Genomic DNA, 18,750 nt, shown 5'->3' with positions numbered 1-18,750 from the left:
GTGTGGTCCACGACGTGACTGACCGACATCGTCACCTATGCTCTCGCAACTGGAACCACGACGCCAACCACGATGATTGCAAGGCCGCCCTGCCACTTGTAACCCTCAAACTAGGTTTGATCTCAACGGAGGATAATCCCGATGCTGCGTGCTGCACATCTACCGGGTAGCAATCGGCTGTCACGGGAAGTTTATCATCCTGCATCCGCTGCAAGGTTCGGGACAAGAGAGATGTAGAACCAGATTCATAAGACGAACACTACCTATGAGCAAAATCCAACGACACGCCTTTTTTCCGCACGTTCCTAAACCTCGAGCCAGCTTCTCCATTCCCTAATAACTCCGAGGTACTAATCGATCACAGTATTCCGATGACAACGCCGAGAAACTCATGGATCTGAGAGATTCAGTTGCACAAAACCTCGTCCGCATCTCAAGCGGCTGAGAGATATCGTAAATGCCCTTACATGACCATTACGCAGTCTTCTTGGTCCCCTTCACCGGCAACGCAGGATAGTCAGGAAGCTCCCACCCCTTGACATCGTCCGACTGCAGTCTCTGGAACAGCTTGTCGATTTTGAGAGTGCAGACGAGCCAGAGAACGGTATTGAGGACCTTGATTCCGAACGCCGACTTGGGGTACAGCAAGTTCGGCCGCCACGCAATGTCCTGGACGGTCTTCATGAACGGTCGCAGAGTCTTGTCATACGCCTCCAGAGCAGCAGGCACGCCTGCTTTCGCGGAATCGCCGGTGCAGTGCTTCGAAATCTCACCGGCCATGACATACGCGCCAACAAATGCCGACGTCGTACCGCTGCCAGTCAATGGACTCGGCCCATAGCCTGCGTCGCCGAGGAGTACGACGCGACCCTTGTACCACTTGTCCATCCTGACTTGGCCGATTTGGAAGTTGTAAAAGTCGTCAGACACACCCCCCGCCTCAAGCCCGTCGATAAATCGCGGCGTCTGCCAGCCAGCATCCTTGAAGAGCTCGATCCATAGCCGCTTTTGCATGTCAAGGTCGCGGTTCTTCTGGGACTCCTGAAGAAGCCTGTCGGTTTCCTTGTCTTGTGGCACGAGACCCAAATACACCTGGCTGGTCTCGGGGTTGTCGCTCCTCCTCATCATCATCCTTTGCTTGGGCACAACGCAGACCGTCGCGTAGTTGTCGTCGGTCTTCTCCCTCGGCACCGTGAACAGCGCCGAGTGCAGCTTGAACGGGACAAATGGGTCCTTTTCCCCGTTGAGCATAAGTCTCCGGGTCTTCGAGCCTTGGCCGTCGGCTCCCACCACCAGATCATACTTGTCGGTGTGACCGTTGCTCAGTTTCACAGTGACCGAGTCGGCATCTTGTTCAAACGACGCAATGGAGTTGTCAAAGATGTACTTGACGCCCAGCTCATCTGTGCTCTTGAAGAGAAGGCGAACCAAGTCCCCGCGCATGATTTCGAATTCTGATGTGAAGCTCTGCTTGCCGGTACCGGTCTTGTTCGCCTCAAAGGTAGCCACCGTCTTGCCGTTCTGGTCGACGAAGCGAAGGCCTGCCTCGTCGACGCCTTTTGCGCGAATCTCAGGCTCGATGCCCATAAGGCGGATCACGGACACGCCCTGACCGCGGATGTCAATCTGCTGGCCCTGGGCGCGCAGAGACGGGTTTCTTTCGACGACGGTGACATCGTGACCCAGCTGCGCCAGCCAATACGCGAGCGCAGGGCCACCAATGCCGCCGCCGACGATGAGGACTTTGAGAGCTGATTGTGAAGACATGTGTGATGAATAGTCGTGATGTAATGAGTTGGGGAAAGTTTGAAAATGAGTTTCGAGGCTCTTACCGAGAACATAAACATTCCCGACCAGGCCAGCTGGGCAGCACCAATATTATACAAATTCAAAAAATAACAGACGACAACCTGTCAACATGAACCGGTTCGCGTCGCGGTGCATGCGCGGCAGAATGGTGATGCCATCGGCGCCGTTAGAACAGAGACCCTCGGCGATGCTTGAGGTCCGTAGTCCGAGTCCAATTCGGGCTTTACGAGAGAGGCTGTCGCACTTGGTGACGTCGACAAACCGGATCCGAATGCCGCCTGGCCAGTAGCACGGCGGGGAATGCCAGCGCTTGGCTGGTAGCCGCATTGACCGCCCTGAGTCAAAGACCGTAGGGTGGCCGGCGTCAGTTTGGGGAAAAGCAATTCGTCGATGAAACACTTCGGAGGGTGATGCCTACGGCTCGGCCTTGAAAAGACCGTCGGGCTTCGGGCGGCGGCCGGATGGGTTACTCAGTCTGTCGTGGCCACTTGGTGACTGTGGTACGTGTCGGACGACTGCGTTCTTGCCTGATTTCTACTGTCTTGACTGGCATCTGGAGACTGGTTGAATCTTGGAAACAGAGGAATGCATTATTCTTGATGTATTAGGTACACCCGACTAGCTAGACAAAAGCTTCAGTCAGTAACACTTGCGCCAAACCCCGGGGATAGAATGACAGATTGGTGATATGCGTGGAAAGTCAGTTGCAGCATAACCTAAGAAAGTTGATTTTCATATTTGCCATTTCGAATGTGGTTTGTTTTGCCGTTTGAAGGTTGTTGGTTTGAATAAGACAGAGCTCATCGATGTAACACACCAAGAGTCCGAATAGCTTCACTCAATTGTTGAAAAGATTTAAATAGTAAGATCTCTTCAATTGCTGTAAGAAGAATCTCCTAGAACAGTTTCCTTTGTCATTTTAGGCTTTAAAACCACTGGATGGTGACCAGATAGGCTTCTACTGAAGCTTGGAAGCCTACGTCGGACTCTTTTCTTCGGGAAGGTGCACCTTCCCCTTCCAGAACCCGGAATAGCACTCCTTCCAGAAGAGAAATCGGAAGAAAATATTTTCACTCGGCTCATCAAAAATGAAGAACAACGTCGGCCCTAAGGCTCCCCCAGCCTAATTTTCAAGCCCAGCTTCACTGCGCGCTGCGGTCCTTTCAACTACAACACCCTTCACAAACAGCTGGCTCAGTCTTTCTTTCACCTCCTCTCACGGCCACTTCGTGCACACAAATGAAATTCAGTTACCTGGCAGAAATTTAGGAACTTGACATCAAGTACTCTGCGCATGATGAGTGGAAGCGCAGACACCAAGGACACTCCCAGTCAGTGTTTCCCTAATCAGCAGCTGGCTTGACTTCTCACGCTAATCACTTGTTACACAGAGGGATGCAGCTCTCAGACGGCCTCACCTGAGATGCGGAACTTGATTCTCGAAAAGCTCACTGTTCTCAGAGCGCAGAACGATCATTTGATCCAGCAGAATATGATCATGATTCACCAAAACCAGGTCATGATCAACAACAACATGACTGTCGTCGAGACTCTCAAGGGCCTGACCAGGTTGGTTTTCATTCTTCCTTTCAATGGCACACAATTCAATTGCTGACCATCTTTGCGGCAGTTCCGCTACAAGCATCCCTAGCAAACCCGACACGCCTGTCAATGACACTGAGGGCAAGGGCAAGGAGCTGTCCTCCGAGGCTGACAACAATCACTGATCTCGTCGTACACTTGTATCTGATGTCCCTGGATTCTCATCAAGGCGTCTCATAGATCTGAATGGCGAATCACACTACGCACGGGCTCATGCCCAAAGGATCGAACAACTTCAGAGGGAGATTGGCCAATACCTAGCTTCCACGACAGAAGTCGAGGTACTTCTATTTACATAGCTATGGAAATCAAAGCCTGGTTGCTCTGACACAGCCACCAAGACCTCCAAATTAATTACATGTGTACAAAGCAATGTTGAAACAAAGGCGCCAAGCTACTTGGCCACCACCATTGATGACACCAGTATCAAGGGTAGCTCATAGAAGATCATCCAGAATCCACGAGAAAGTCTCTCTCTCATCATCTTACAAAAGTAGAGCAAGCACACCGACGATACCTGCCAAGCTCATGCCCTTGATTGCAGCACCTGCTGTGGGAACAGTGCTCGGCATCATGGTACCTGTAGCCGTTGCCATCGACGTGGCCGAGTCGGTCATGGTAGCCGTAGCGTTCATCATACCTCCTCCAGTTGCGTTCTTCGGCGCGACAGCAGCTTCATAGCTCGCGCAAGTCGAGTTCGGCGAGATGGGGCAGCTGTTCTCGATGCAGATCGCTTGGAGCTGGGGTCCCTGTGCAGGAATGGCAGTGGCTGGCGGGCTGCAGCGCATACCGAAAAGCTGGGAAAGGGCCTTTCCGACTGCCTGGAGGTCGTCTTGAGCAACGCCAAAGGAGGCAGCCGCCATAGCCACCTGCTGGATAAAGTATCCAAGCTCGTTCATGTCTAGGTCCATGAACTTGTGAACCTGGTACATGGATGCATGTCCGTCATAGCCAGGGAAGCCGGCCATGCCGTACTGGGAGCAGCCGAGCAGGGCACCGAAGAATTGGTAGAGATGGGTCAAGAGGAAGCTGGGAAATATCTTTGTTAGCCTCATCATGGTTGTCAAAGGTGTCGCACGGCTTCTTACTATTGATTAGACTTGTCGTCGTTCGCCGGCATGTTCTTCATCAGTGGCGCAGCGCCCCCTCCGTCAAGGAAGTTGACGGAAACGCCAGAGTTGCCACCGCGGTTGGACGAGGCCAGGTCGCCGTTGAAGTATGGCAGAAGATTGACTTCAGCGCCGTTATACGAGCCCGCGGCAAGAATACCCGGAACTTTGACGCCGACGTTTGGCATCGTGTCTATTGAGAATTGTAAGAATTTGCTGCAACATTGAACTCAGGGGAATATGCTCACAGTTTCCAATGACCACGGTGTTAACTAGGAGAGTTAACAGAGTGTACTGGTTCTCGGCCGTGTTGTTCTTGAGAAGGGCCGTTGTATAGTAGTCGCAAATTGGAGTATCGGCTGGACGCTGAGCGACAACACTGCTGGCCGCAGCCAGAGCGACTGAGATGGTTTTGTAATGCATTTTTGAGCGTTTATGACTTCGTTTTGTTCTTGATATGAAAGAAAGAAGTGTCAAGGACAAGGTGTTTTCCTGCTTGGATGGCCTGCGATGAGAGCCTTCTTAAGGACCAAGACTTTGTCAATCCAACCCCTCCTCGAGCTCCAGTTTGAAGATGCTCATTTTGCCGTTTTCCGGTCAAATGACCTCCGAGGAGACTTTGACAGCTATCATCTCAGATAAAATGATGGTCTCGTCAAGCTTTGGCACTAGCTGTTTGTTCGCTGACCCCAAGCTAGTGTGCGCCAGGGACTAGCGCCGGGGCAGCTCCGATCCGTGGGCATCAACGACCAAGTCGGGACAATAGCTTACATTTTTTGAATTAGATCGACTCCTATTGGTAGGAACGACCCATTGGGCTCGGATCAAACATGCCCGGCAGTCCAAGAACAACGACGTGGATACCGGATCGCAGCCAGGCCGTTGACCTAAGTAATGACCCATGTCATCGGTATTCCTACGGTTTCTACCTGTACAGGAAGGGATGTGACGAACGTGGTTCAAAAAGAACACGCCCAACGCAGAAGGTTTTTGGAGCTAATGAACGGAGGGAAATGTTGCCGGCACCTGCTACCAAGCTCCTGGGGAAGCTTGCTGACAGCTGGGAACCGGCTTGGGCTTTCACGGATGGACTTCTTTCCGAGAAACTGTCTAAAGTCATCTGGCTGTCTCACGGGCTTTGGATTCTAGGCTTGGCATACTGAGCGAAGATCACTTCTCAGAGGTGCAGATTGGTATCTAACGCGATATGGGGAACATTTCGGCCCCTGAACAGTTTATTTGATGGAAATTCGGTCTCCGGCTATCGTATGGGTGCATCCACGCCCCTACGTAATGTGGTGAAGATATCCAAGCTTTACCTCCAATACTTAATACAAAAAAATTCATTGCCTCCAAGAACGCGTTCATGACGGCTCAAGGACTGGGGGCGCGGCGTATCCTCACTTTGGAACTTGTAAGCCTGTCCTCGATTTGTCTCACTGCCAAAAAGGAGACAGCTTCTGGCCGAGGGAGATGAATACATCACCGTATGCAATGTGCTGGTATCCTTTCGGACCTTGCTTTACACCATCTGGCCCCTGAAAAGGGTTGAAACCCTTCTGATGGCATGCGAACTCATATTCGCTGACTGTGGGCAATCTTCCAACTCTAGGAAAGAAACGGTCGTCTTCAAACACATATGATGCTCTTTGCCTGAGTAGTCGACTGAAGCCATCGCAATAGAACGCCTGCTCGTCGGTGCCCGGACCAACACGCCAGAGGTAGTCCTTAAAGGGGTGAAAAAGTCCAATCTGCATCCGACCGTGAAACTTTTCTTCAGCTTCTTTCGAAAATCTTCCCAGGAATGGCTTGAAACAGCGGGGCTCAGCTCGTCAAACAATCAAATCCGCAACTGGCCATCAACGATATGAGAAGATCAGATTTTGAATCTTGAACAGGATCGTTGGGATTGAGAGACGGTGAATTCTCAAACTCTGGGTATTTGATTTTCGGTTTGTGTCGCAATTCGAGATCGCTAGAAATCAGTCCCCAATGTAGAGAAACAATGTACTCGCGGACGGATGCGAGGTTCTCGAGATGCTCCACATTTGCGCTTTCTTTCTTGTAAATATCCAGAATGCTCCATTTCCAGTGGCCAAGATGGACGTCTATCTTCCGAAACGCGTTTGTGTTACATTGGGGAATGCCACCAGGGTAGTTAGCCGGCTCCTTGCGTTGGGGTCCGTAGATCTTGCAAATCATCTTATAGCGAACAAAAGATTTGAAAACCTTGCACCTTTCACGTTTGGAAAGCTTGCTGATGTCGAACTTTCTTCGTTGCCATGACCATATAAGGCTGTCGGACGAAAAGCCCCGCCGCAAAGACTTGGCGGGGACTCTAGGCATCATCCTGTAGGCTTCCGGAAGAGACTGAGCAGTTGCTTTGGACAAGAAGTCGTCGATGAAAAGCCAAATTCGTTGACAGAATGAATCGAGCTTCAGAAGGAGCAAGACGTCCATCTCGTCGAGAGGGATCGAAAGCTCACCGGAAGCCCACCTCTTTAAATGCGCGTCATTACAGAGTTTTCGACCATACGAGCCAGTGTCGCATCTTGGAAAGAATATAACGGCCAGGGCATCGTCGAGATGTTCCCCATCTAGGTCCCGCGACACGAAAGTGCGTATGATTCGTTTTCTGTCGACCTTACACTGCTGAAGAATGGCCGGTGATGCTAGACTAAGCGCCGAGACGTCCTCGCGAGTTTCAATGCTCTCTATGATACGTAGGCGGACCTCGGGTGGGCAATCTTCAAACGCGTCCATGGCTAAGGTGTCTTCGGTGTTTGGTGTCAATGATGGCGTAGGTGTAGGTAGGTTTCGGTGGGTGTTTATTGCAGAGGTTCATGTCGCGTCGAAAAGTACATCTGGGATCCTCGGCCCTGTCTTTTATGGAAATTCGACAAGCCATCTCAAGGTAACTGCTGGAGGCGGTGGCGGCTGTTACCGCAGGCCTTGATAATCTGTAATGAAACTTTGTGGGCAATGAAAAAAGGTTAACTCAGCAGAAGTATTTCAGCGTTCGCAAAGTTCCAAAATTCCCGACCCGGTATGTACAGCCTCTTCAATGATCAACAATCTTCGTAAGACAACAGAGACGGCACGTATGTCGCGGCACCGAATGACCGGGACCCACAACACCACTACGCTCTAATGAATTTCAAGCCAGGAAAATGGCATTCGTGAGAGCACAAGTGCTGCGAGCGGTAAGCGCTCCAAGGAGACCATGGCCGGTGATCGGCTCCGAGTAGCGCCCGGCACCGCCCATCCCGCCATTGCTCCCAAACAACGAATGTACAAACGGCGAGGATTCTAAAGCACTAGTCTTACCTTCTTCTTGCCGCGGGAGTTGTCGCTGCCAGAGAGCTATGGCCCAATGAGCTGAGCTGCTGCCTGGCGATCTCGATAGTGCTGGGATCTGCGTGACCAACCTGGAGTGAGCTTCAACCCTCACCAGTACACCATCGTTGAGATTCATGTTCCGTGACAGAGACCGGTATATAGAGTCTTAATTCCGACCTTACGGGGGATGAGAGTTGACATCTGCTTGGCAGTCTGAGATCTTCAATCTTGTAAACACCGATAAATGGAAATGAGCTGCCATGCCGAAGGGAACACTGACGGTGCTTTGATTCATGCAAACCCCCATGCAATCTTAAATGTGGCAGTCCGGCCTCGTTGAGCTACCAATCGCGAATTTCAAAGGGCATTCATGAGAAATCAACGTGAAAGTCGAGAGCGAGCGCTATTCCCCGGGGGAAATGCTACTCGTGCTTGAGCGGGTTGAGTTGCAATTGATGGCCAATTGGGACTAGTCTCGCTGTGATGGTGGTCCCGCCCAGGTAGTGTTGTGGATGCTCCAGGCAGAGGTACCCGAACAGACATGCTTGCTGAACAATCATCCGGTGTTCTGGGTTACTGACAGGCACGACAAGAAAGCTTGAAATGGGTGCGATCAATTCCCAGGCAGAATCCGGCCGAGAAAGCGAAAAGCTCATTCTGAAGTGTGTGCTAGAGTCGCAAATTCCTTCGTTGAGTGCCCTGCTTTATTCACTCAATGCCAAGACGTTATGGGTCGCGATAGGTAAGATAGGATAGGGTTGTCCCCTGCGAATGAACGAATTCTCGGTGGTTACGAGGGTTCTTCTGCGCCTTATTCGATCCATTCCCGAGCTTCACCGTTAGCACGGTGGCTGCCTCTCAAGACCACGGCCCGATGCACTTGACCCATCATGCATCTCATCCTTCATTGGGCTATCATCTGACAGCTCGGGCAACGTACCCTTTGAGCCGTCGGCAATAAAGACAAGAAGGGGTTCGCTCTCAATAAAAACCCCTACGAGAGCAACGCCGCCCTCGGCATGGATTTCAATCCTCCAATGACACCACTCTAGTCGTGAAATTTTTTTTGATCTTATCAATCTAGGCCCCCGAATCCACATCGTGATCCTTCGAGCCACTAGCGAACCACTCATCCCGTGTTCACGGCCCCCTCAAACGAACATTGGCCGAGCCTGCCCGAGAACCATGTCGCCGCCCGTCGGTCGACGTTACTTCCCATGGCCAAGAGCGCTGTACTATGTACTCAAGACCGTATCAGCACGCGTTGCCGCATTGTCCACAGCACACAACCATGTGTTCGTCCCACCCTTCATGCGGCCCATCTCTTGGCGCCTCTTGTGTTGCTGGAAGGATACAAGAACCCTTGCATCGCCGCCGTTGCATTCTTCACAGTTGAGTCTTTTGGACCTGCACGTTCCACGAACAGATTCCCGGACACGCCCATTCAAGCGGCTTGTGGCCTCAAGACAACATGGCTTCCTCAAACGAAGCCGCGAGCTCACCAGAGATTGCTCCTGAGCGTCCCGTCCCAGCTCCGATTGACGAAAAAGATCCCGAGATCGTCGATGAGAAGCCCAGTTCCGAAATCGATCCAAACACCGGCGGACTTGCAGGTGTCGAGAAGATTGAGGCCTTGACTCAAACATGGACCAAGCCGTGGCTTATTGTCGCCTACATCTTGTATGCACAATCTGCACAACTCTTCCGATTGCACATGCTCACCTCATTCCAGCATCTGGCTTGTCTTCTTCACAGACTCGCTACAACAACAAATTGCCAGCTCTCTACTGCCTTATGCAGTCAGTGACTTCGGTCTCCACGGCCTTATGGCCGCCACGGGCATCATCTCCAATATCGTGGCAGGAGTCAGCAAGCTACCACTCGCGCGTATTATCGACGTGATTGGTAGAACGCAAGGCCTCTGCATCATGTTGGTTTGTGTTGTCATCTGTATGAAGCCTCCGTCAATGTTGCCGGAGACCAGAACTGACATGATCCCGTAGCCTTGATTCTCATGGCCACGTGTAACAACGTCGAAACCTATGCTGCAGGTCAAACGTTCTTCTGGACTGGCATGAATGGTATTGGTTACGTTCTCAACATCTTCATGGCCGATACCTCGACGCTTCGCAACCGAATGATCCTCTTCGGCTTTACATCCACTCCCTACGTCTCGAACACCTTCGCCGGGCCTGCAGCTGCCCAAGCTTTCCTGGACGGCAGTACTTGGAGATGGGGATACGGTGCTTTCACAATCATCATCCCGGTTATTTGCGCCCCCCTGATTATTATCTTTACCCTCCAATTGAACCGGGCCAAGAAACTCGGTCTCTACGTCAAGCCCCAAACCAACCGCACCTTCTGGGAGTCGGTGAAATACTGGTTGATCGAATTTGATGTTGCCGGAATCCTTATCGTTGTTGCTGGGTTCTCGCTGTTCCTGCTACCCTTCAGCATCGCTGGTTATCAGGCACACAAATGGACTGAGCCCAGAATCATTGCGATGATCGTAATCGGTGGTCTTCTCTTGATCGCATTCCCACTATATGAGAAGTATCTTGCGCCAAAGACTTTCATCCCTTGGGAGTTGTTTCAGAACAGAACAGTCCTGGTCGCCTGTTTACTCGGAGGGAACATGTGGATCAGCTTCTAGTAAGTCCAAGACTTCTGACGGATCATTAGCATTCCAACTCTAACTTTGCGGCAGCTGTTACAAGGTTCAGTTCTCGTCCTATTTGCAGGTCGTCTACGACCTCAGCGTTTCAAGAGCTGGCTTCATCACCAATATCTTCAACATTGTATCTTGTGCTTGGGCGGTTCCGGTTGGGCTGTAAGTGATTGTCGTAATAACCGTTAGTTCTGCACTGACATCTCTTGTGTCCAGTCTCATGCGCTTCACCGACCGATACAAGTGGCTTGGGCTCGCTGCGATTCCTCTTCAGATGCTTTCTACCGGTCTGATGATCAAGTTCCGTATGCCCGATACTCATGTCGGCCTTGTCATCATGTGCGAGGTTCTTGGCTCTTTCGCCGGTGGCACTATTGTCATGGTCGAGCAGATTGCCATCATGGCTTCCGTTGCTCACCGCGATGTTGCCGTCGGTCTCGCTCTGCTGGCTCTTGTCACCAGTGTTGGAGGTGCCATTGGCCAATCTATTAGTGGTGCCATTTGGACCAATTTGATGCCCTCGAAGCTAGAGCGCTACCTTCCCGACGAACTCAAAGACCAGGCCCTCCTCATTTATGGCGATCTTGTCACTCAGCTCAGTTATCCAGTGGGTACTCCCGAGAGAGACGCCATCATTCGTGCGTACGGTGAAACGCAGAAGATCATGATCATCGCGTCGTTGGTGGCATTGGTTGGATCGATTGTTTGGGTTTCGTTGATGAAGAACCATCGCCTGAGTGATAAGCAACAGACAAAGGGTGTTCTGTTCTAATATGTGTAGGGTTGTTTAGCTGCATGCTATGAAGCTGACATTCAATGAGCAATACTTACATCATGTTTTTTCTCAATGAATTGTCCAAGACATACGAAAGCATGCTGAGGAACCAGCTGCGTGACGGGCTTATCCTAAGGCACAGGGCCAGTGGTCCATGGTATCGGATCCGAAACAATGACTTCAAGCTGGCATGCTGCGGAAAGAGATCAATCCTCCACGCAAAGTCATTGTGATCAATGCCCTTCCCCAGGGCGTTTAGGCTGAGGTTTGCTTTCAGCGAATCTCGTCCGAACAAAGGGTTGGCTTCAGCAAATCATCTTCCAGCGCTTTAGAATGTCAAGTGGGATAGTAGTGACTCCAAGAAAACTGGATGTCAATAAGAACATGGCACACTCAACGCTACACCCCACTCAAAACATATCCAAGCCTCTCACAACCCAATCGCGACCTGAAGCCAGCACCACCGAGTTTCCGCCAGGCTGGTGATCCCGAAAACCTGGGACCTTGCCGAATCCGAGGCAATGTGCGGAGGGATCCGGGGTTAGTGTGGGGTCGGAAGACGGAAGACGGAGCTCGGAAGGGCAAACAATGCCCAATCAGTTCGGCGATCGACTCACTGACGAAGCCACGAGGGCTAAGAATTGCTTGAAACGGAATCTCGCATGTATGTGCCGCTGCTAGCGAGCCGGGCATGCCAGCCGAGTGTGTCTTGGGTCCGACATTCGTTGTTCGTTGGTAGGCTCTTGAGTGATGTTTTTAGCTGGGACTCCGGAGCAAAGCCTTGTGAGATTGAAGCCCGGCCCACCACCGGAGCCGTCACAACCAATCTGCGTCTACGAAATTCCACTCGGTGTGTTCAGGTTGTTTGTGGCCTCCGCAAAAGAACCTGCAAGAGAACAGGTCCTGCGGCGCTAACCCGCAAATGCAGGCCTCTTCCCCGCCCCCAGCCTCCGAGTCATGTCTTCTCCAGGTCCAAGTTGTGCCAAAGACGGTAGTCTTTAGCATTCTGGCACTCGGGAGATGTCACCTCCACGTGGAAACTGCGGAGGGCGGGGAGCGCTCTCCATTCACCCACGGGGAGAGCTGGCAAGCCCCTGATCTTGGTTCACGCGATGAGAGTTTCCCCAGCGTATAAGACTCCGGGCGATCCCACCGGATCCCGGAGCTTTGGAGAGTCGAGGTCCCAAGAGCACGACACTCACTCGTCTTTGCAACGAGGTCCGTTCCACTAAGTCAAGCTGTCAGTACCGAGTATTCGTAGCCCAGCATGGCGGACACGAAGGCCGAACCCACGGTCAAACATGACGACAAGCAGCGTTCCGAACAGCTCGAGGACGTGAATGTCGCAGCTGCGGCCGCGCTTCCAACGACTGCGGTCAACGACAAGCTCACATTTGCGGATTTTTGGGACAACAAGCGCGTTTTGGGTTTCTGTTAGTTCATCCGATTCACCTTGCAGTTTGACCACCACACACTAACCTGACCAATTGGCAGGTTTGATGATTTACCTTCTGCCGATTAATTTCGGATATGAAGTCACCACGATCGGGAAATTGCTCGCAGTCACACCCTTTGCTAAAAGATTTGGTCACGAAGTCGGCGGAAAATGGGTTGTCGCAGCCCGCGACCAGCAAATTCTCAACGCCGGCGGTACAATCGGAATCTTCGTCTCGGCCTTCGCAACGGGCATCGTCAGCGACTTCATCGGCCGCAAGCGAACCATCATCATCGCCTGCTTCATCTGCGTGGGTGGTATCATTCTCCAATACTTCAGCACGACCGTTCTCATGCTGTTCGGCGGCAAGACCGTTGCCACCTTCGGATTCGGTCTGGGCCATTCGCTAGGCCCTGTGTTTGTTGCTGAGTTGGCCCCTGTCAAGATGCGTGGTGTGTGCCTCGTGCTGGTCAACACCATGATCACCATCGGCCAGTGGCTCAACTCAGTGACGGTCCTGGGGAGTGACCACTACAACAACGACTTGTCGTGGAGGATTCCCCTTATCACCCAGCTTATCCCTCCTGGTCTGCTTCTTCTGGGCCTTCCTTTCCTTCCCGAGTCCCCGAGTTGGCTCCTCATCAAGGGCCGCCGGGAGGAGGCAGCCAACTCTTACCGACGCTTCAACGGACCCAAGTTCGATGTCGACGGGGCCATGGCTGTAGCAACAGTTGCGATTGCCAAGGAGCAAGAGGCCAAGAAGGAGCAAGAGTCCAGCCGCTGGCTTGATTGCTTCAAGGGCTCGAACGGGCGCCGCACTCTCATCATTGTCATGGTGTATCTCGCGCAACAAGCGATCGGCGTGAATTTTGTTAGCGGTTATTTGACGGTTCGCACATAATGATAACAATAAGACAGATACAAGAACTGACATGTCACTAGTATTACTTCCGTCTTGCCGGAGTCAACAACCCCTTGGCGATCGGCCAAGCCGCCTACGCGATCCAGTTTGTCGGTAACATGACATCATGGCCGCTGGTCGACAGATACGGACGACGTCCCTTGATCGTTGGCGGTGTCTGTACAATGACCGCTCTTCTGCTCCTTATCGGCGGCATCAGCACCATCGGCACTCAAACATCTCTGTCAGCGACAGTGGCTTTCATGGTGATCTGGGGATACTTGTACCAGGCGACGCTCGGTGCCGTTGCGTACTCTGTCGGCGGAGAAACTGCGAGGTAAGCTGCACGGGTGCCGTGTTCCCATGTGTTGAAACTCGGGACCCAGAACCAGTCGAACGGTTTGACCCTGAAGCCCCAGTGTTGGCGAGACGGTGATGCCGGGACACCGGGTTGTGGGCCGCGACAGACCGGGGGCCCGTTCAAATTTGTAACAAGGACTGGCTTGCTAACGAGATTGCGAAAAAACAGTGTGCAACTCCGTCAAAAAACCTACAGCATCAACATCATGTGCTCGACTGCGGCGTCTTGCCTGGTGCAGCAGGTGATGCCCTACTTGATTAACACGGATCAACTTAACCTGGGCGGGAAGGTGTGCTTCATCTTTTTCGGCCTGTCTCTGCCCATGTGCGTCTGGCTCTACTTCTACTTCCCTGAGATGAAGGGTCGCAACTACGCTGAAATCCAAGAGATGTTCAGCAACAACGTGCCGGCGCGCGAGTTCAAGACGTACTTGTGCGAAGTCAGCGCCGGGGGCCAGGCACAGGAGAAGAAGCTGCAAGAGGAGGAGGCATGAAGGGGCAACCGGTGGGGAGGCGGCAGCGAATGGTGTAATGTTTAATGAGTCGCTCAGAACCTGAAGGCCATAGGGCTCTTCTGATAAGAAGCTTAAATGAGCAAAACACCACCCGCGTTAATGAACACACAATGTCGCGTGCAGCCATTGGTGGACGGCCCCCATTTGAGCATTTCGGTTGGCTCTCTGTTGAGTGTTACACGGAAATTGACAAGGGACTAATGCAGTGACGATGATTAGCGACGTTTTATGTTAAATAAACAACGCAGTGGGCCGGGATCATGATCGGAGATTAGTGTGATCCTGACGCCCTCACGCAAAAAACACTGAAGCTGTCGTGGACCGTCCACATTTTTCTTTTAAATCCCCGCGCTCCACGATGGCTGTGCATCTGGATCAGCATTTTTGGGGGCAGAATCCAACACTTGCAGTTGATTACTGAGACATTCGGCAACCAAAACGACGATCAACAGCGATCAGCAGATCAACACCGATTCACGATGGTTTCTCAACGGCTCTGGTGCCTTGCCGCCACTCTTCTGGCTTCCTGCGCGCAAATCGTCAGCGCCGACATTCCTGAAAACGCCGTCGAACTCGATCTCGTCTTCCCTCGTGATGGCGGCAAGTACGGTATGACTTCCAAGGGCTACCCGGTCCTCCTGAACATCCAGAACCCCAACGTCGCCTACCATTACGGTTACGGCTTCGTCTGGGACATCTACTCGAGAAACAAGAACTCGTACCTTCGCACCGCTGCTCACGGCTCCCTTGGCGCCACCATCTTGAACGACACCGAGTTTGGTGACGGCCCGCACCTCGAGGTCGGCTACACCGGTCACCTCGCTGCGGGCGACTACACTTTCGCCTGGGTGTACGGCCTGGGCGCGCAGTGCGAGTTCACCGAGCAGCCTACCTACAGCGAGTTCAACTCGAACCCTCGTGTCGCCAACGGCAGCTTCGATTTCACTATTGAGAGCGATGGCTCTGAGCCCACCTTCACCAAGACCTGCCCTACCGCTGTCGGCAGCATGAGCTACGCCTCTACGACGACTTACAACTCCGAGGCTACCAGCGTCTGCGGCGTCACCGCGACTCCCACCTTCGACACCGATCCTTGCAAGGCTACCCTCAGCAATGAGCAGGCGACCAGTGTCTACAGCCAGTTGGGATACGCCGCTGCCACCGGATCTTCCAAGGGAGCTGCCGACTTGATGATGCCGTCTGCCTCTATTGCCTTGTTCGCTGGCCTTTTTGCTTCCGTCGCGGCCTTGGCATAGACGCAGCAACACAGCTTACTCGCGCATGTGGAAGAGGCGCGCCAACCATGCGACGAGCAGCATCCAGCTGAACAGCGACGGGCATCGCGACCTGCCCGATTCGCAGCCCTACGGCCAACACTTCCCTCGAGCGGGAGGGTGTCGAGTGGCGGAGCTAAGGCGACATATGCAGATAGCATCGATTGCGTCTTATCTTGCTGCTGTGCCGTCGTTAGCGTCACTGTCTTAAAGTTGTATCGCAGGATGCCAACCTTGCTTCTGTCCACAGCTGCGCTCTTTTGCCCTATTGCAGAACGGCACAACGCCAAAAATAATCCAGCCATCTGCACAACGTGGCTCGGCGCGGACCTGGGCCTCCGGTAGAGCCTCTGGGTGGACCGAAGTGTTTGAAGAGGGGGGACGGGAGGAGGAACAAGAGTCACGAATCTGAGGGGTTTTGAAAGACAGAAGAACAAAAGATACCCAACCACCGTCGTCCGTGTACAGGGTTGGTTCAGTTCAGCCCCCATGGGCCCAGATCACTGCCGTCTTTGGTAGCTCGAGTCGGCCTGCAGGGAGAACAGCCAATGACACAGGACGTCGGCTGACGTTAGCAATGAATACACAACCAACGATCCAACGGCATTCGTCGCTTTCTGTTCAGGCTCCGATATGTGACATGCATCTTGCATTCTGATGGTGACCTGTCAGCAGGCATCCCACTCCGTCTCGGAGGGATGCCGTCGGCGTGCCCAGGCTCCAAGAGTAAGACAAGCTTTCTAGGCAAACTGGTATTAGTTGAGGCTCCCCGGACTCCAGCCACCATGCAACTTGCCGTTTGATCAGGCCATCCGTTGTTTGCTTTTCTGCCGGAAGCCGTTGGCACATGCGACCAGGATCGCGACCAAGCGCAATGGCACAGCAGTACCGTCAACACTCGCACAATGCGAGCACAAGCTCTGAAGACACTATTTTTGTCAGCCAGCCAGACAGCCCGTTCATTCAGAGCCCCGACAAACGACAGAGCCTGGGATCTTACAAAGCCTACCAATCGCCCTACGTTTCTGTTCATCCCGAAGATGTACCTGGCAGCGAACCTGCTTTGAGTAGCACTGGCGAGTCGAGACGATCCACTCGCTGGAGCAGAATCTCAGAGAAGACACACATCAAGCCTGAGAAGTTTTCCAACTCAGGAACATGGACCTTCGAGATAGCCAGTCTTTGCGTCACCGTTCTCGCTGTTGCTGCCATCATCGGCGTGCTTGCTGCGTATGATGGTCGGCCCTTGGCATCATGGCGATTCCAAATCACCATCAACGCCGTAATTGCAATGCTCGCCACTGTCGCCACTGCAACTATTGCCGTTGTTCTCTCCAGCGGTATCAGTCAGCTTAAATGGATTCACTTCAAGACTCGCCGCGAACCTCTGTCTGACATGGAGGTTTTCGACGATGCAAGTCGAGGGACCTGGGGAGCTTTGATGATGCTCCTCAAGCTCCGCGGAGGGTAGGTCAACCCTGCCATATGTAAAGCAAGAATAAGACTGACATAGCATTTGTTCAGATTTCTAGGATCATTCGGCGCTTTTGTTGCCATTCTCACCTTGGCATTCAGTCCGTTTGCACAGCAAATTGCCACTTTCCACGCTCGTACTACCGATTCCAACGAAGGCGCCACTAACCTGCGCTCTCGGCAGTACATGATTGCACTGAGCAGTCAAACTGCGTCGGAGGGATTCATCCCTATTCTGCCGTTCAAGGCTGCGGTCTACAACGGCCTCTTCGCTGAGAACGGTAAGCCGTGGTTGAGCCTTCCCGTCAACTGCCAAACTGGGAATTGCACCTGGGAACCATTCGAGACTTTGGGTGTGTGCAACACTTGTATCGATCAGACAGAGTTCATGACCAGGTCCTGCGAAGACGGGTCGACGGAGGACATGACACAGTGTGGATGGGCTCTGGATAATGGAGCCAGACTCAAGACTCACGCTGATGTTTTCAGCATGACCCCTTTATTTCCCAGAGGCCTAGGAGATATGACCTACTCAACCATCATGAAGGTCGTATTCATGGGAACTGAGAAGCAGAATGGTACTGCCGGCGTTGTTGCACCTTGGGCAAGGCAGTGCACATTGCAGGCTTGCGTCCAAACCCTCAAGTCTTCGATCAAGAATGGCGAGCTCAACGAGACAATTACCCATGTGCAGACCAACGACTCTGTTCCTACTGCTACAACCAATGACCTGGAGCCCATCTCCATCAGTGGCGAGAGCGGCAATGAGACGTATCCCATTGACATGAAGGTCATGATGGGCATGCGCTCGTGGTTCTCAGTCCTTTTCCGCAATGGCTCGGCATCGCGGAATGAGGAGGTTCTCAATCAAACCATTACCAGTCCCGACAAGGTGATCGTCAACCTCACTGTTGGTATCTCGAGCGGCGAGACGTTCTTCGATACCGATATTGTCCAGGCGTTTTACTGGAACTACTACGAGTACCCAGGCGGCATCGACATGCTGATGAACGATCTTGCCACTAGCGTCACAGTTAGCTTCCGAAGTTTCGATCTCACCACTGTCGCTGGACTGGCACATACCGTGGAAAGTTACATCCACGTCGAATGGAGTTTCCTCACGTTACCTCTGCTCACTGTCCTGCTAACAGCGGTCTTCTTGAGTGCTGCAATCTATCAGACCTGGCGTTGGAAGGCAAGTCTGTGGAAGAGCAGCGTTCTTGCGACACTGGTTCACGGACTAGATCGAAATGCGAGAGAGCGTCTTGAAGACTTGGGAGGCTTGCGGGAACAGCAGAAAGAAGCGAAGGTCGTCACGGTGCAGCTAGATGAAGGAGATGGTGGACTTCTGAAGATGTCCAAATACGACGACATCTAAGCGCAAATTTTCAAATGATGGATTGATACGGGACACGCATGCAAAGATTAACTAATCCGCTCCTTACTATGATAATGCTAATGGTAATGACCGAAAGCGGTGGTTGGGATGG

General features: G+C 52.5%; 7 protein-coding genes across 7 annotated transcripts; 5 read left to right on the top strand and 2 right to left on the bottom strand.

Moving 5' to 3' along the window:
• Positions 1-474: 474 nt before the first annotated feature.
• Positions 475-1,767, bottom strand: GCG54_00007328 (uncharacterized protein; the record flags this gene model as incomplete). The annotated part of the gene is made up of 1 exon (XM_045407310.1): positions 475-1,767. One exon carries the CDS (start codon positions 1,765-1,767, stop codon positions 475-477), a length of 1,293 nt encoding a protein of 430 aa, XP_045266231.1.
• A 1,339-nt stretch (positions 1,768-3,106) lies between these two features.
• Positions 3,107-3,536, top strand: GCG54_00007327 (uncharacterized protein; the record flags this gene model as incomplete). The annotated part of the gene is made up of 3 exons (XM_045407309.1): positions 3,107-3,140; positions 3,201-3,378; positions 3,440-3,536. The coding sequence occupies 3 exons, from the start codon at positions 3,107-3,109 to the stop codon at positions 3,534-3,536; spliced, it is 309 nt and encodes a 102-aa protein (XP_045266230.1).
• A 360-nt stretch (positions 3,537-3,896) lies between these two features.
• Positions 3,897-4,943, bottom strand: GCG54_00007326 (uncharacterized protein; the record flags this gene model as incomplete). Its single annotated transcript, XM_045407308.1, has 3 exons — positions 3,897-4,440; positions 4,500-4,713; positions 4,769-4,943. The coding sequence occupies 3 exons, from the start codon at positions 4,941-4,943 to the stop codon at positions 3,897-3,899; spliced, it is 933 nt and encodes a 310-aa protein (XP_045266229.1).
• A 4,101-nt stretch (positions 4,944-9,044) lies between these two features.
• On the top strand, positions 9,045-11,299 carry GCG54_00007325 (Siderophore iron transporter mirC; the record flags this gene model as incomplete). The annotated part of the gene is given in 6 exon segments (XM_045407307.1): positions 9,045-9,272; positions 9,286-9,539; positions 9,592-9,809; positions 9,863-10,511; positions 10,567-10,689; positions 10,744-11,299. The coding sequence occupies 6 exon segments, from the start codon at positions 9,045-9,047 to the stop codon at positions 11,297-11,299; spliced, it is 2,028 nt and encodes a 675-aa protein (XP_045266228.1).
• Positions 11,300-12,569: 1,270 nt separating this feature from the next.
• GCG54_00007324 (High-affinity glucose transporter) lies at positions 12,570-14,492 on the top strand (the record flags this gene model as incomplete). The annotated part of the gene is made up of 4 exons (XM_045407306.1): positions 12,570-12,735; positions 12,797-13,626; positions 13,680-13,975; positions 14,168-14,492. The coding sequence occupies 4 exons, from the start codon at positions 12,570-12,572 to the stop codon at positions 14,490-14,492; spliced, it is 1,617 nt and encodes a 538-aa protein (XP_045266227.1).
• Positions 14,493-14,992: 500 nt separating this feature from the next.
• GCG54_00007323 (uncharacterized protein) lies at positions 14,993-15,769 on the top strand (the record flags this gene model as incomplete). The annotated part of the gene is made up of 1 exon (XM_045407305.1): positions 14,993-15,769. One exon carries the CDS (start codon positions 14,993-14,995, stop codon positions 15,767-15,769), a length of 777 nt encoding a protein of 258 aa, XP_045266226.1.
• Positions 15,770-16,661: 892 nt separating this feature from the next.
• On the top strand, positions 16,662-18,638 carry GCG54_00007322 (uncharacterized protein; the record flags this gene model as incomplete). Its single annotated transcript, XM_045407304.1, has 2 exons — positions 16,662-17,254; positions 17,312-18,638. 2 exons carry the CDS (start codon positions 16,662-16,664, stop codon positions 18,636-18,638), a joined length of 1,920 nt encoding a protein of 639 aa, XP_045266225.1.
• Positions 18,639-18,750: the final 112 nt, after the last annotated feature.

Source organism: Colletotrichum gloeosporioides (assembly GCF_011800055.1).
Source record: "Colletotrichum gloeosporioides strain Lc1 chromosome Unknown consensus_32, whole genome shotgun sequence".
Classification (NCBI taxonomy): domain Eukaryota; kingdom Fungi; phylum Ascomycota; class Sordariomycetes; order Glomerellales; family Glomerellaceae; genus Colletotrichum; species Colletotrichum gloeosporioides.
Note: the sequence above shows the minus strand (reverse complement) of the source record. Positions and strands in the feature narration are given on the sequence as shown.